This window comes from Sebastes umbrosus, chromosome 7 (assembly GCF_015220745.1).
Source record: "Sebastes umbrosus isolate fSebUmb1 chromosome 7, fSebUmb1.pri, whole genome shotgun sequence".
Lineage (NCBI taxonomy): Eukaryota > Metazoa > Chordata > Actinopteri > Perciformes > Sebastidae > Sebastes > Sebastes umbrosus.
In genome coordinates, this window is record NC_051275.1 from 23,151,151 (window position 1) to 23,168,782 (window position 17,632).

The 17,632-nt window shown below is 42.5% G+C and overlaps 1 protein-coding gene across 2 annotated transcripts in view; it reads left to right on the forward strand.

Annotated features, from left to right (window-relative positions):
* Window positions 1-421: 421 nt before the first annotated feature.
* The window catches only part of LOC119491759 (SPHK1 interactor, AKAP domain containing), a 61,882-nt gene continuing 44,671 nt past the window's right edge, over window positions 422-17,632 (forward strand). For both annotated transcript variants that reach the window (XM_037775968.1, XM_037775970.1), the window contains exon 1: window positions 422-528. In XM_037775968.1, coding sequence (XP_037631896.1) covers window positions 485-528 — 44 coding nt within the window. In that variant the 5' untranslated portion in view covers window positions 422-484. The remainder of the gene's footprint in view (window positions 529-17,632) is intronic.

Below are 17,632 nucleotides of genomic sequence, written 5' to 3' on the forward strand. Positions count from 1 at the left end.
ATCCTTCTTGTCCGTGTGAATCATAGTGTGAACTTAACAGAAGTGAACTGTTTTGCATTTTGTCTGAATTCGTATCAAACACAACAAACAGGATCTGTATTTGTTATAACCCGAGATATGTCACATCTGTGCATTCCTTTCTAATAGCTGTGTGTGTTTGTTCATGCTTTACTTTCTTGTGTGTGTGTGTGTGTGTGTGTGTGTGTCTGTACAGTGTGTGTGTGGGAGAGGTGAAGACACACTGCTGCGCTCTAAATTGCTTACATCTCCAAAAACCTGCCAGATGATGCGGAGGAAAACTGCTGGACAGCGACGGCCTCAAAGAACGACAGCCATCTGTTCCTACCCGCTGACACTGATATAGTGTGTGCATGTATGTGTGTATTTGTATAAGCTCTTTTATCCATTCAGCTATCTGTGTGTGTGTTTCAGGTGAAAGACCTGGACTGATAACTCAGGAGTGTAGGCGGAGAATCCGACTGAGATGCTGTCATCGCTGTTCACTGTGCTGCGGACCTTCACTGAGCTGTAAGAACTACTTTCTTTTTGTTTATTTCATGTTGTAGATGTATATCAAACACTATATTATCACCGCAGCTAAAAAGTGTTGTTTTTTTGTATAAAATGGTTTTGATAGAGATAAATTTATATTACACATGAACATATAATCGTTATCTGACCCTGTCATGTAACAAATGTTGTTATGAGTTTGTGCTTTTCTGATACATAGTGCTGCCTTTTTATTCAACCGTAACCATCTGAGTTGTAGAACTTCTCCAAACATTACCTATTGAACATCACTGAATCGTGTTTGATTGATATCTAGCTGTTATGATACAAAGACTAATAATTCTGGGATCCACATTCACATTTTCTGGCGGTAAAACTTTTCAGTTGAGTAACGCAAATGTATGCGAAATGCTACTTATTCTGCTTTTTCTATTTTTGTTGCTTTCCTTTCTGCTACACTCTCTTTCAATAGGGATCATTACTGTAAGACAAAGTTTAAATTGTCTAAAACTCATCATGATAAAAATAGCCATCCCTTGCATCACTAAAGCATTTCCTTCCCCACCACATGGGGGCACAGTTTGTTGCTCCACCCCACTAACATCTGTCTCCAGTCTCGGGGTGATTAAGACACTTAATTGTAGCAATTCATCATCAGATCCCGAGCGGCTGTCCCGAGGGGACTCAGGTTAGAGAGAGAGAGAGAGGAAAATGAAAAGGCAAACACTTGTGCATGCACTGGGACTGCTGAGGCAGAGAGCTGGTCATAAAGCACTAATGGATGCCATGCTGCTGAGAGAGCACAGAGAAACACCTCATCATCAGCAGCAGCAGCACGGCCCGTACTGTCTAACAGGTGCCACAACCTCGGAGTCAGTCGGAAAAACAAATGGGACAGATGGTGTAAAGAGAGAGAGAGAGAACGTTGTGTGTTTTATGTAATATTAAAGGGAAGGTGTAGGAGCAGGAAGGGTTGTTTTGTTGTTGGGGACTCAACATTGGCAGGAGCTGTGGTTGAAATAATGTCCTGTGGGTTGTGCTGCTGTAGGTGATTTGTTTTCACTTTCTGGGGAAATGGCAATGTTCATTTTTTTCCCCAGCTTTTTTGTGTTATTCATGTGGGCCAGCAGTCAGATGGGAAAACCCAGAAAAAGACTATAATACATGCAAAAAATAGCGATGAACAGCAGCATCACGCACACGTGCAGATCAACCTTCAGGGGAGCGCTGAGAAGGACAGGTGGATAAATGATGAAGGGCTCAGAAACACCTGCTTCAGAGACGATTCTGGCTGAATCATCCGGGACAGACTGAAGTAGGGCAGAAGATAATTGTAGGTCAATATGTCCTCTTGGAGAAGACCATCTTGGATACACAGGTGCTTGACTGTGGTTAATTTGCAGTGGGCTTTATGTGTGCGGACACAGTATTGTGGCTGTAATCATTGGTAGTGTATCTGCAATAACTTTAAAGAAAATCCGTCTTCATAAATGATGGCGAAGAAGAAAATCTGTCTGTACTAACACATCATGAATCCTGATATTTATAATACAGGGTATATTCTTTTAGGTGACTGGCCCTAAACAGTTACATTTTTCAAGATATGGCCAGTAAATGTGATTTGCCACAAAGTACTGGTAGAAAAAAAAATTACATTAGACTTCATTTTATCTTTTCTCATCTTCTCTTCTTCTTCATTCTTTTGTAACCTGGTTACAGACCTCTGAAACACAGCCCACATGTCCGATTTCCTCAGCTATTCAAAATATAATAGTGAGTAATGATGATAACAACAGTGAATGAAGAGGAACAACCTACAATGTTTAGGGCTCAAAGGGCTGCCAAAACATGGATGACCTACATTCAATCCTGTGCCTGAATGCATGCTGTGTAGACAGACTGAGGACTGAAGCTGCTGCTCCGCTAACAAATGCTAATAAATGTTAACATGCTCAAAATGACGATGCAAATATGCTGATGTTTAGCGGTTATAATGTTAGCCATGTTCACAATGTTTGTTAATTAGCACTTAACACAAAGCACAACTGAGGCTGCCTCAGGAGGTAGAGCAGGTCGTCCACTAATCAGAAGATCGGTGGTTCGATCCCCGTCTCCTCTAATCCGCATGTCCTTGGGCAAGATACTGAACCGCAAATTGTCCGAAGGCTGTGCCATCGGTGTGTGAGTGAGTATTTAGATTAGATCCTGATGGGCAGGTTTGCACCTCGCATGGCAGCCTCTGCTATCAGTGTATGAATGGGTGAATGCTGACATGTAGTGTAAAGCACTTTGAGTGGTCGGTAAACTAGAAAGTCACTATATAAATGCAGTTTCATTTACCATTTATTTGGTCATAAACCAAAATATTGGACAAATTTAACTTTTGTCCTGATAATATTTGAAAATCCAAGGGATCACCAACATTATAACGATTCATCCTAAGAGAAACATGAACGTGTGTACCAGATTTCATCGCAAGCCATCCAGCAATTGTTGGACAGACTGGGAGACCGATATTACCATCCAATTCACTTAAGTGCACTGGATGTCGGTCGGTCAGTCTGTTAATCAGTCTGTTAATCAGTCTGTTAATCTCACTGCTTATGATAAATGTCTGAGATACTCAAGTACCTATCCCCCAGCCTCCACTGCAGCAGTCTTAAAACATTTAAACCCTTATGTTTAAGGTCTTTACACACCGGTAGCGTGTTTTTTCCGTGTGATTAATTTGCACGTCAATATATGTTTTGTGAACGATTGTTTTTGTCAGTACTTTTACACAGAAAGCGAATATTACGCAGCAAAAACGAGGTTCGAACGAGGAAAGTTTTCTGAGCTTTCGCACCACGAATAAAGGCATCAACCAATCAACAAAAAACAAAAACACGGAGGCTCTGTAGTCCAAACCAAGACAGCAAATTGTGTTAAGGCACTGTCACACATGCAGTAAATTAACATTCGCCACCCGTTGATTTTCATTCTATGTGAGCGAAGGGGCGAAAAAACATTTGCTTCCGGTTGTGGAGCAAATTCGCATTTTCGCATCTTTGCATTCGCGTGATGTTCAACTTTGGTGAACTTTCAGTTTGAATATCGCCATGGCAGGCAATGGTCACTTTCCTGCATTTGCTAATGTGTGACCATACCTTTACTCCTTTCAACCTTGACAAAGGCAGCGCGTACCAGATCCACTCTTTCCGTTCTCATCTTTCACAATATAAGCAACAAAAGACAACATAAACATGAGCTGTATTTAATTTAATACCACCAGCTAGACTGGAGTCAGCACTCTTCTTGTATATGCAGCTTAGAATCCTGAGTCAAGCGACTGGCACACTATCTCTGAGCATATTCATAGCAATCTACACAGTTTAGCTTCAAAGCTGAAACAGAAAGACAGTTGTACTCAGCAGTGATCCCATATGGTCTGACACCTCAGCTTGGTGTTCTAGGAGCTGTCAGCTACCAGTGTTGAGGGCAGTGTTCTCGCTTTCCCTTGTCGGAAACACGAGACAGCCTCAAATCAAGAGCTCTTCATGCACGTATGGTAAGCAGGGTTGTAGTTGTTGCTTGGTGTGCAGGTGTCAGCATGTAATCAGTGCTCAGGGGGTTACGTCTGAAGTAGACTAATCAGAGGGAAGATCGGGCTTCTAACAGCAGGTGTAAATCAGCAATGATTATCTCTCTGTCTCTTTCTCAGCCTCTATCTGGTCCTCTCTGCGCATGAATGACCTCACCATTAAGCAGAACAATGCTAATGGACCTCTGCCTTCCAGCCACGCTGCCCTCGCCGAGATCCGGCTTTATCTTCTTTGCTCTCAGCTTCTTATGTCCTTCCTGCATCGCCAACCTTCCCGCACTTTCTTTCATGTCTATCATCCACCCGTCAGTTTTAATGAAACGGGTAGATCTAATGGAAGGGTTAGCTCCTTGGATATTTAGCAGTATAGCTGGGTTAGAGTGTCAAACAAAAGGATCAGAGCAGGATGGCTGGAGAGATTGAATTTCTTCAAAATATTTTCTTCTATGAAGGAGAAAAAATATAAATTTTCAGCAGAGGGATGAAAAGGAGTGACTTTTTAAGCCAATGGTGGGAGGCGAGAAAAGCTCCGTTGTGAGTGTTGTTCCAACATCACACCTCTCAGTTTGCCACCAGGTCAAGGAAACTGTTTTAAAACTGAAGCAGCGGATTAGATGCGCCAAGTTTGATTTGTGTGTAAAAAAGCTGTGATGCGGTGTCTTTCAGGGCAAAAATCAGAATTGGCAACCTTTCCACAGGAGACCAGTGAAGTGCCCCCATTTGCAATCCTCTCTCACCTGTTTGAGTGAAACAATGCTCACCAGAGTGAGATTGTGAAGGCTGGAGATCAGCATCTGGTCCAATGGAGGAAGACCAGGATGGGCAAACTGTCTCACTGACTGGCACAGAAATGTATGGAAACAAGTCTAGACTTTAAAGCCCGTTCTCATTCCCAGGGCATCAAATACCGACGCTTCATCACAGCCGTCGGCTTGTGATACCGACTCACAAGGCACCCTTTAGCACCTGTATGAGACGGTATCGAATGCTGACGGCCATGACAAAGCATTGGTATTTGACGCCCTGGGAATGAGAACGGGCTGCCGGAGAACATGTATATCTGTACAAATACTGATCTGTACTTGTACTATATGCTGAGCAGCAGGACAGGGTTGCCACATGGAAGAGCAGGAATAATGACAAGCAGGACTGAGGGTCATTAGATGTGTGTAGGGGATGAATGGGGTGCTGTGTTTGGGGATGAGCAGGGGACAAGACCCTTTTGTTCTTTTGTGATATAGTGTAGTAAGTTCATTAACCTCATTGTAGTGCTGTTCTGAAACACCAACGTTTTGTTCATCCTGCTCTTGTTATTACACTTTCAGCTCCCTTTCTCTTGTTCCATATCCTTTCCTGTTATCCTGTCACTCTTTCACTCCACTGTCCCTCTCTCTGTCATTGATTACTGATTTTAATGTCTCTGTGGTAATCTGCATGTTGAGCCCAGCTGGTGATACAGCAAGGCTAAGAGAGCAGGGAGGAACATATGCACTTGTATGCATAAATACGGACGTACTGTACATACTGTATGACTCTGCACGCTCATGCATAAACAACACAAGACGAATATGAGGACACACTGCATAAACATATACATAGAGACCCACACATAATGACACACAGACCAGAATGCCTCAGCAGATGCTGTGTGGTTGTTGAGATCAGATGGACACTGTTGTCTCTGTACTGAAGGAGACAACGTTGTGGCTGTAGACAGTAGGACGCCTGATTAAATCTGGCCTGAGCCATCTGTCCCAGCATCTCTCTGCACACAGACTGGCTCTGAGATCATTCTGCACACGGTTATGTAGGCATATTGTTTACGCAAGTTTAGAGCACTTTGACGCTGTGTCAACAAAGTGGGAGAGTTGTTTCAAGGTTTTAGTTTGATCAAACAAACAAACACTGCAGCTGAAGAGTTAGATGAGAAGATCGGCACTCTCAGGACATACAAGGGTTTTACTGATGTTTGTCTGAAAGTATAATGAGTGCCAAACGCCGCGTAGGGAAGAGGTCGTAGTGGATGGGTGGGTAAAAAAAAACACCCCGGAGACCGATGTTTGCGTCCCGTGTGAAACCAGAAGAAAACGTTGATTTATTTGTCACGGAACTTCCGTATATAATTTACACCACTTTCGGTGTTATTTTAACCCAAACCACATTCTTTTCCTGAACTTAACTAAGTATTTTTTGTCACGTACATAAGTTACGGCATTTCCAGTGTGGCGTAATTTCTTTTCCTAGTCCTAACTACGAAGTTTTGTTGCCTAAACCTGACCAAGTCAATGTTTTCCTAATCATAACTAAGTGGTTTTGTTGCCTAAACCTGACCAAGTTGTTTCCTGTGAAGACAGAAGTTTTATTTTGAAAAGACTGGAGTGGAAATTGATGCTGGACATATGCACAAAAAATATGGAATAACTTTTCGTAAGCTAGCAGACGAACCGTTTTATGAGGATAAATTGAGAGCGTGTAAGTCATTGTCAAAGCGAACGTTTTGACTTGTCATTGTAAGAAATGCTAAGAACAAGATGGCTCTGTTTTATTCGAGTGTGCCATTAAGTCGTGACAGTGTGACAGTGACACAGCATGCACAATACCAGGACCCTGAAACTGAAGCAGCTAAATGGAATTCAGCCATCATTAATTTAATCATTTACACCTGTGTTTTACATGTCAACGTGTGAAAAAAGCCTTTGACAATAATTAACACATGAAGACCTGGTGTGAAGAGAGAATCAGAATAACGGTCCCACCACTTGTATCTATAATAAAAGCTTCAAAAACGGTCATAACAAAGTCATGAGGAAAAAAAAGGCGCGGTGAAGGTCTCGATCCAATTTAGTTAAACTACAGCTCAGAAAGTGCCAGCTCAGTGCACCAGTTGACTGAGACAAACTGTTCGCTTACAGCCCGCAGCCTCTCCCACAGTCGGCTCATTCATGACCTTTCAAATGATTGCTGATTAGGAGCACTCACTTGCCTCCAGCGAGGAGAGAAAGGCAGCAGAGGAGAGGTGGAGGAGGGCCATCCTATCTAAACAACAGTGTTTGTGTACAGTGATTTTCATTCAGTGTCTGCAGTATTTCTGCTGGGCTGAACACACACTCTGCGGATAGAAAAGCATCAGTCACTCAGATAAGTTGTTTTTCCAGCAAACACTTACTGTTTCACTGTCAGGGGGTTTCTCACTGCTGTATGATAAGAAATGATTATCTGAAATCGTTTCAGCAGATCACTGTTGGATCTTTAGGATGAACAACACGTTCTCATCCCAACTCGTCACATACCGACGCTTTGTCAGAACCGCTTGGCGTCTCTTTCTAACGCACTGGGTAGCCCAGCGTGTCAAACCATGATGCTTAAGTTTAGGCAACAAAACCCCTTAGTTATGTTTAGGGAAACACATCATGGTTTGGCTTAAAATGATTACGTTCATACTTTACAATCAGCTGATTGTTCGTGTCCAGTGTTCACAGCGTCAAGTCATATTTTCACCCTCTAGATTGGGCCGTTTGCGCTTTCATGTCAGCCACCGTATTTCTTCTACACGCTTGGCACACAGGAGAGGTTGCAATCTGCCACCTCACTGCTAGATGCCGCCGTACCTTTAAAGCAGCAGTAGGTAGAATTGGAGCAAATATGATTTAAAAAAAATGAATTTCCATATCCTGACAGTAGTGCATGAGACAGGTAATCTGAAAAAAAATCATGTGCCTCTATGTCCTCCGGTGTCCTCCGGTGTCCTCTTGGTGCTCTCGGTGCTCTTAATGGGATCTGCAGGATTTCAGAGACCGGAGGAAAACAACCAGTCAGAGCTGATCTGGAGTCTGCCGTCCAGCTTCCGTCTATGAGAGCCACGAGTCAATCACTCGCGAACTCCGACCAAACGGACAAAATTAGGCAGCGCTGATCAAATATGAATCAATATTCTGTTACTGTAATGCCTATTTCTCTCCTCAAATGTTTTCAGAATATAGTGCACTGTTTAGCTGTAAAATGAGAAAGTTTGTGACCCGGCAGCTATGTTGAGATCTCTTGAGGAAACGCCAAGCACCGCCCACCAGCCGGAGCACAGCCAATAGGAACGCTCTCTCTCTCTCTGAAATTACCTGTGATTGGTCAAAGTCTTCCGTCACGGGCTAGATTTTTGAAAGCCTGACAACAGAGCCATGAGGAGTTGCAGAAGTCTAGTTTTCTCTCAGAACACTTTTGCCCAATGAAGCCAAAACATTGTTGCCTACTGAATCTTTAATGACATTCAAAATTATCCCAGGTCTGATTCATCCCTGTTATTTCCTCCTCTGCTCAAAGTAGCCGTTTTTAGACGCTCAAGACTTGGCCCATCGCAGGTAACCTTTGTGTGGGAGTATAAAACAGCTGATCGCTGATATCCACTATGTTTTGAATCTTGTTGATGACCCCCTTTCCAAAGTTATGACCATACAAACTACAGCGGGAGGAATGTTATCATAAAAAAAAGGTCTCCAAGGTTTACCCTCGTCCCACTTCTGTGGCAGGGATGAAGAATATTGTATACCCAGTAAGTGTTTACTGGAACATGAAAGCACATTACCAGGCTGCATCAGATGGGAACATTAAAAAAAACAAAAGCAAATGGAGCTGAGGGAAGAGGGTGGATGTGTGATGAAGCGGTGAGGAGGGGGTCAGAGAATGAGTCAGCAGCAGAGGCTTTTTGCTCTCTCCTTCTCTAAGGAAAGACGTTTGCCTAAGATTAATATTCCCACTCAGAGTTTATTCATCTGCGTTATCCCCACCCTCGCCAGGTGATTTCATGCCTCTTGAGCAGCCAGAGAGGCCGTCTTTACTGCAGCTGCGATGTCCGACCCGTCACAGATTTTGATGAATGATACTGATAAGCCAGGCTTGTGGGACGGAGGAGTGTAAGGCAGGGCTAAATTTAGCCCGCTAAAGAGCGAGCATTGATCACACTGTTTACCCCCCTCCTCCTCTTCCTCCCCCCGCGCCATTCATAGCTTTTCCATTTCTTCATGAATTTTTAAACTGTGGAAATCTTTACCATTAACGCCTCGTCCAGACCAGTCATAACTCAACTCATAGCCAGTTGTTGTTCTGTACTAAGTCATTACATCTGCCCCCATTCACTGTGGTCTTCAGTGATCCCAGATTTGATAGGTGGCGATGAATTATGGAGCGAGTTTCCACCGACGTCTGAAGGTGGAGTCCTTTTTCTCAGTCCACACTCCACGGGTAATTGAGTGGGTTTTTTAGCAATAAGGTCCATGATATTGATCTGTCGGAGGTCATTTCCTCGCCTGAGAATGGTTGATCAAATTTCAGTACTCCATGTATACGTCTGAAGCGTGTGTGCATGTGGAAAAGTGAGACGGAGTGATCACAGTTTAATCTTTAGTCATTGTCCTTTGAGGCTGGACCATGAAATCCTCAGATATGACTGGATTACTTTGAGTCTTATAATTATCTTGTAAATGCACATCCAGTTCTTGCTCTCACCTTCACCCCCCGACCCGACTTCACCCACAAATCCTTTTATCCTGTGTCATCTGATGCTTCATTTAATTCCCTTCCAATTACCCTTTCTAGCAAAGCCGAAAGGTTTTGTTGTCGCCTGTCTCTTTCCCAGGAGTGTGTGGAACTGCTACCAATGGATGTGGCTTAAAGGTGACGTTTTTTTTTTGCCTGAGTAACAGGTGATTCAGGTCTTGGATTTTTGCCATTATCCATTTTTTTCACATTTTCATGTTGGAAAGTCTTTTATGTGGGACTTCCAAGTTGTCAGTTAAACAGCATTGCACACTGGTGCTATTTTTATTGAGTGCCTTCCAGTGTAGAGAACTGCAAATTAACATCAGAGCCAAGGACATTGGCATCAATCAAAGGCACATTTTATTTTTGTATTTGCATGATTTTACACAGAGTCACAGTGAGAGGTATGGAGAGACATAAAAAAAAGACATCCAGCCATAAAAACACCTTGAGTTTTATTAGCTCTGATCTGCTCTATGTCTATATATTAGACATAGTGAAGACATAAATAAGACTCTGAGTCTACAGCCATGCTAGCAGCTTTGTGAGGCTGTACTGAGACACAGCTCTGAGTCCAAGCTAAAGTCAGTGTGTTAACATGCTCACAATAACGACATTAACATTGCTGATGTTTAGCAGATATAAATGTTCACTATGTTCAGCCCGGTCGCACGAAAAGGCGTGTGAATGACACGATAGTGCACAAGGCAAAAGCGTAGAATAAGAACATCCTTCTTTCTTTAGGCGTGTCATTTCACGCCATGTAGTCTGTACTGACTGCAATGTAATGATGTAGAATAAAAGGAGAGAAAGACCGCTAATTGTGGGTGAGAGGGGAGGTGGATGGGTCCAACAAACACAGGAGTTTCAACCTCAAGACCGGTGTTATGTTTGGAAGTTACGTTAGTGATGTTTGTCGTGTGTTTTGTAGTGACGTTAGTGACGTGTACTGATGTTACGTTGTGATATCGGGTTGCTATTTTAGTTTAGCTTGTTAGTATGCCTGTTAATTAGTACCAAAAACACAAATCGTGAAGGTCATCACTGTCATTACTCCTAGAGCCACGCCACTAGCATGGTTAAAAAATAATGTATGATACACTGGCTCACAAACATGGGCAGACTTATACTACACTGTGAATATTCAGTACTGAAAAACACTCGGAACATTATCATCTTAAGAAAGGTATTTCTTAACACATGAGAGCATCGGTAGGACAGAGTATCATGATGATTGGATCACTAGGACTATTGTTTCCTATACTGTTAGCTCAGAGAGATCCAGCACTCCACAGTAATTATCTCCATCAGTGCCACATGACGTTTTACAGTCCCTTAATTAGACAAACGCTGCCTTCTTTATCGTGCTTATTAAACACTACTACAGATGGCATAGTTAACCTTTTAAAGAGAGCCCTTTTGTCTCTCAATAGTCCTCAGTGCTGTTATGGCGCATAGTGCTCCATAATTATGGCACAGCCTTGACCTTCACTGAGTCTGTTGCCAGTAAGAAGCAATAATTGAATTGTAGAGTCAAAGTACCTGGTAGTCCATTTGTTCTTCATGTTAATTGTGAATTTTAATTAAGTTCTCTCCTGATGTTGGCTGTGTTTCCTCTTCTGTTTGAATCCACACAGCCACCAGTGGCAGCTGACGCATGTGCCAGACTTATAGTGACCAAACAGGTTTGCACCCTCATTGGCTGCCTCACGCTGACTTGAGTCGCTCTCCATCTGTGTGTGTTGTAATCTGAGCTTCTCCGTGCTTTGTTGACATAGCCGGGCCGGCCGAACGTCCTTTAGTGCATGTTTGTGCATATGAGCGTGCCCCACTGGCTAGCTCACTGTCCTGTACTGCTCTCATACGGCGGTTACTGCTGATAACACCATCCCGACCGATGACACCGTTGCAGAAGCGTAGCACCAACCTCCAGTTCCCCCCTGTGTTTTTCCCCTGTGTTTCACTGTTAGCGCTGTTAGAACCATTACCTACCGGCTCAGCTGTCGTCATGTTGAGAGCCATGCGGAAGCAATAGAAATGCTCCCAATCTTGCATTTAGCACCTTTAAAGTCACAGTGAAACAGAAGTAAGACTGTCTCCAGCTTCTGTACTGTGACGTATTCCCCAGTGAAACTAAATATTTGAGCGGTGTAAAGTTACAAGAGGGATTTAAATAAAATCCTTTGCATTTGATTGGGCCGCTGAAAAGTGGGCGGGCTTAGAATGCTGCGCAATACGGAGCTACGGCTCTACACACGCCTCCCTTGATGCCAAACGTTGCAGATTGAATGATGGATGGATGTCATGAAATTATTGGTTGAAATTGGTTGGTGCTAACTTACATAAGCACACATCATATTTTGTTTTACAGGAAGAAAAGATGATTGGATTTTGATATAAAAATACGAAGACATTTCTTTTTTGCATATATTGTTAAATAGATGCACAATATGACATTTTTCATTTCATCTCGACTTTAAACAAAGCAGGATGTTATACATATAAATGCACAATTTGAAAGATCATTAAATATGAAAGGAACATTTCATTCCAGGGTTTTAGTAGTTCTGATCAAGAAAGAACCTCAGTCTTATCAACATCCAATCCTCAAGACTGGTAGATGATACTCAGGGCCAAATTGGGCGCAATATCTCCTCCAGTTGATATGCCCGACGCTAGTGCCTGCATCTGTTTTTCTACCCACAAGATTAAAGGGTCTAAACAAAAAGTCAGGAGGCCATTTCTCCACTATGCGGGGAAGATTAGGGTGGACAGACGCTAATCAACTGCCAAGAGAGAGCAAAGTGATGGATAGAGAGAATAAGAGAGAGATTTATTGTACTGATGTATTGTAGGAGAAGGGAGGAAGAGTGGGACCGGGGCTAAGACGGAGAAAGAGGGAGAGATATCCAGATAGAGAGGGAGAGATTATACTCTCCAGGAAATCATTTCAACCTGCTGCTCATCTTTTCAATGAGATTTGCAGCTCATTGAAAATGAGCTCAAGTCCGGACTCAGACTACAGCGATGTTTCTGTCAAATACTCGATATAAAACCACAAGGAGACACTGTGTCGTCTTTTCCAGCTTCTGTGCATCATATTATGTTCGGATATTGTCTCCACTAAAAGTCAAGGTCACCTTAAGGAGTCTTTTAAAGGCGTATGGCATGTACTGATATTCTCATCAGCTTTAAATACAACTTATTATATTATTACCCAGCATGCCTGTCACTGACTTGGCTTGAACAAGGCTGCGTCTGGTCCAAACCTGCAGGCATCCTCCCAGCAGCAGACCGGAACCACAATCTGTCACCGACACCCACTCCTACTGTAGTACAGTGCAGCTCAGTGCCGCTATCACCACCTCTCCTGGCCTCCTCCACCTCTCACTAGCCTTCATCAATCCCTCCTACAACCTTCACTTCTCCACCATCCTGCCCTAAAGCCCTCCATCCATCCTGCTCATCCAATCTCCTTAAAAATATGTTCTACAGTCATCCATCATCTACCTTTTCAGCAGTGAGCTTAAGACTTAAATTAGAATTGTGACAAATACAAGCAGCTTAAAGCAGCAGTGCAAAAGAAGGAAAAGAGTTTATAGAGAGAAAATTGAATGATAACAAAGGAGATATGTTAACATGACATATTTGAAAAGATGAGTTTTCAGTCAACAACCCTCTTCCCCCTCTGCTTTATTGCATCATAATACAATTTTAAAATGCCACAGCAGATGGATAATTGTGATATCGTGTCTAGATAGGCATTCATAAGACATTAAACCAAGTATTAGTGTCTGATTGTAGCAATATGCCAGTTCTCAGCTCTGTTAACATTTATGGCTATAATGTCAGGTCTTAATTGGTTTTGGAGAGATTGGGAGCTACCAGGTATTGTTGAAGCAACACAAATAAAGGGCGTAAAGGGGAACTCCACCAATTTTAAATTGCCCCTACTTATCACTTGATTTATTACCTCAGTAAATATTGTAAACATGAGTTTATAGAGTTTATATGAGTCAAATAGACCATAAAACAGGGTATGATTTAGGGCGTGGCTACCTTGTGATTGACAGGTCACTTTGTCACGGTGTTGTCCGGTCTGGGAGTTGTCCGTGTTTTCGTTTTAGAACTTTAACCCTTTCACAGTGTGTTTTCAGTTCATGAAAGTTAGTTGTTACATTTTGGTCGCCTAAAAACATCTCGTTCAGCGTTTGGTTGTACTTAGCTCCACCCTCTTGTGTCACTTTTGGTTGCAAAAAACCAAGATGGCGATGCCAAACTCGAGGCTTCAAAACGTCACAGTTCTCAAAATAATGGGTGACGTGACGATGACTACGTCCACTTCTTATATACAGTCTATGCTTTTATCCTCCGCAGTAACAAAAAATCAATCAGATGTTTGAAACTGGGCCTTGGAAATGTTCTGAGTACAGAAATAAACAGTTAACTGTCCACACTTGACGAACATGGTTGGTTAGTAATAAAATAAAACAATAACATTTTTAGAAATGAAAACGTTGACTCACCTTTAAATGTTCAGCAACACAGTAAATCCTTGAGCAGTCACGCAGCCACTTCCCTGACGTAGAGAGAATTGAAGTCTAGACATTAACTGAAGAAAAACTCACTTACAGTCAACTCCAAAATCCTATAGAGGTGAATGCTGGATCAGTATTAATATATAAACACATGAACGCAGCAAAGCAGTCAGCAGAAATATCTCTGGAGACATTTATTATGCTGATGGAGTCTGTGAAAAAGTGTTTTTCTCTCAGCACGGAGACGGCAGGTTTGCAGAAGCTGTCTCTGTAGCTCGGATGATGGAGAGTTTCATCCAAAAATGCAACGACTGATAAACATTTTATTATGAATCTGACAGTAACTGCGGTTTCAAAAAGGGTATTTGTGGTCCTCTTTATTTTGCCATTGTTCTATATACATACTGAAAATACCAACGCTCTAATAATCAGTGATGTCGCTGAGAAGCAAAACCAATGACTCCGTCGATCATTAACCTTTTCATGCGATTATAATGATAAGGTCCCGTAATCACAGGTTTCCATTATGATGAGAGCACAGGTGGAAAGGAAGATGGATGGAAAGGTTAAACAAAAATAAATCTGGAATAACTGAGTTGAGCGGGGGCTGTGATTACTCTGATTAACAAGGCCATTACTTCTAATTGCTTCCAAGAACAGCCATCTACATTGCACTGTCCAGTTGTTATGTACTGTATGTGTGCATCACAAGTGTTCTAGTGTTCAAGTGCTGCTCTATCTAGAATGCATCCTCAGCAGGTTGCCATCTAGCCATGACCTTATGATTCAAGCTAGAGGCTCAATATCCATTAGCCTCATGATGTGGTAGCTATGGAGGAAGAAGCTATGCAACCTGCCTACATTTGAAGTCCCATATCAACACCAGGCTAAAGCTCCATGCCAAATTCATCTGCTCAAACCGCAGAGGTATAAATTAATCTTTAAACAATCCTTAAAGCTGCAATAATTGGATTTTGTTTTGTCCTCGTTGGGGCAGCAGGAACAAAACATTGATATACTTGACATGAACTTGTTAGCAAACAGTTAAAGGGACTATTTGTAACTTTCAGAAATGCTTGTTAATAGCGACACCTGTGGCCGTGAAATCAACGAAAGTCAGCGTCGGGCTCGCGCTTGCTCGCTCTAAATATACCTGAACGAGCATCGCTCAACACAGTGAGGCGACACACGTCAGCTAAAACCACAATATCACTCTATATTTCACCTGCTTGGCAGTAATGTTAGCTGACCAGACGAAGGTCTCTCCTTGAAGGAGATACTAGTGTTGGCTTTTCCTGTCTGAAAGTTACAAACAGTCCCTTTAAACAGTTACGGAGCAACTTTATCATTTATTTTGAGTCGTGTTTCTAATCTTTTGTGTTTTTTATTGATAATAAGTCATCAGAACACACAACGTGTAAAAATGTGAACCAGGTCTGTTTATTTCCTTCTGGGCCGACTACGTTATCTGAACTACTAGACATCAAAGCAGAGCTACAACAACGCCAGACATGAACTGCAGGTAGAGTTACATGCTCTCTGACTTATTTTAATTTTGATAAGACCTGTTTACGGTTTAAAACGGTTTTACGATTTAAAACCCCCACCCCCACCCTTGGTTGAACCCTTTGCACTCCTGATGTTCTATAATTATCTTTTCATGTCACAACCGCTCAAGCTCATCATTACGTCTTCTCATCTCCCTCGCTTTCCTCCTCTCACGTGCCGTGTTTTTGTTTTGTAGTTAGTAACTAAATAAAAAATAGCCCCAGAGAGACAGGGGTTTTTGACAGTGAGAGAGCCTGTACTCCAGCTCATTCCCTCTTCATTTGGCTTTTCTTTCTCCCAGCTCCCTCAGATGTCTCCTCTCTGCTGATGAGAGCAGTCTGTGCTTTCATCTCCACTTTACTTGTCCTTCCATTCTTTATTTTAAGAACGTGTGCAATGGATTAGTTCCTCCCCTGAAAAGCCTCTGGATTAAGATGTGTGGAGGGCAACAGAGAGGATGATGAGAAAGAAGAAGAAAGAGAATAGAAGAAAGAGGAAGAGGAGGACATGATGAGGAGGAGAAGAAAGTAAGAGGAAGTGGTGTGAAGAGCAAAAGGGGGGATAACACTGAAGGAGTCAAAGGAGAATAAGCATCATATTTTGTGTGTGTTGGACTAAACATCAGTGAAGTTTGTCTCCTGTTGGTGTTTGGCATTCAACATCTGTGCAGCTTCATGTGCAACAGTTTGTGTTGTATGCCTTGTTGGTAAGCTGTCACTGGCTGTTTATTATCCGTCTGTCGGCTCCTTTGAAAAACACAAAAACTGACTCGCTGTTGCTATGCGACTGTTTACGACGGTTTCAAACCAGTTTGAAGCCCTGCGATATTTTGCTGGAACGCACGCTGAGCCTGAACGCTCGATGCATGAATACCACGCAGAGCTGTCAGGGGACTTTTACTTTCTCAGAGAAACAAAGGAAGTTGACAGTATGGGAGGAACTCCTTTGTGAGCTGTCTATAGGTCTGTTGATCTGTCACTCAAAACCTGTTAGTGATGACATCACATAGTGACCCCATTTCCTCCTGGCATTAAAATGCGATCTGGATACACTGGAAGATGAGGCTAAAAGCCTGCCGTTATAAAGAGCAGAGAGATGCAATGAGCCGAACAAATGAGGATAGCGGAGCACACATTCGGACAGTCTCTCCTCGAAGGCATTCACGATGTTGTACTTGGCTGCACACACACAAAATGTGGAACCGAAGTTGTTGTGTAAAGAAGAATGACAAGAGAGCTCTTTAGAGAAGTTCAAACCCTGCTTGCTTTCACAGCACAGCAGAGCAGGCCAATCTGTGCAGAAAGTGGCCGTGGTCTCCTCTAAGTCCGCCATCAGAACGGGTGCTTCGGATGCTGTTAGATTATTAACAGCATATTGAAGCAGTCTCAGTCATGCACGTTACGATGCACTATTGAAGCTGGGTTTGATCTGAAAACACACGCAATAAATGCAATACATTCAACAGGGAATAGGAGCTGTGAATTGTGATACACACAGTCAGAATACATCTTGTGAGCTCAGGCTTTTGGTACCACATTAGGCTGTGCTCATAGCTATCCACACAGAAGAGATATAACTTTAATTCTATTTTTTATTTCTTCTATCTAGTATAAAGTAGTTGGTATGTACATTTATATAGAGATTTGTAAATACAGTGTTTTTCGTACCTACCTCATGTCGTTTTGTGTGAATGATGCATGCTTTTTTATCTGTGAATTGCTGCTGTTACATCTCAACTTCCCCTTGAGGAGGAATAAAGTCAGTCTCTCTCTCTCTCTCTCTCTCTCTCTCTCTCTCTCCATACTTAAGTTACACCACTTCCAGAGTTATTTGAACCCAAACCACGATCTTTTCCTGAACCTAACTAAGTAGTTTTGTTGCCTCTAAACCGACACGTGTTGCTGGACATTTGTAGGAAAACACATGA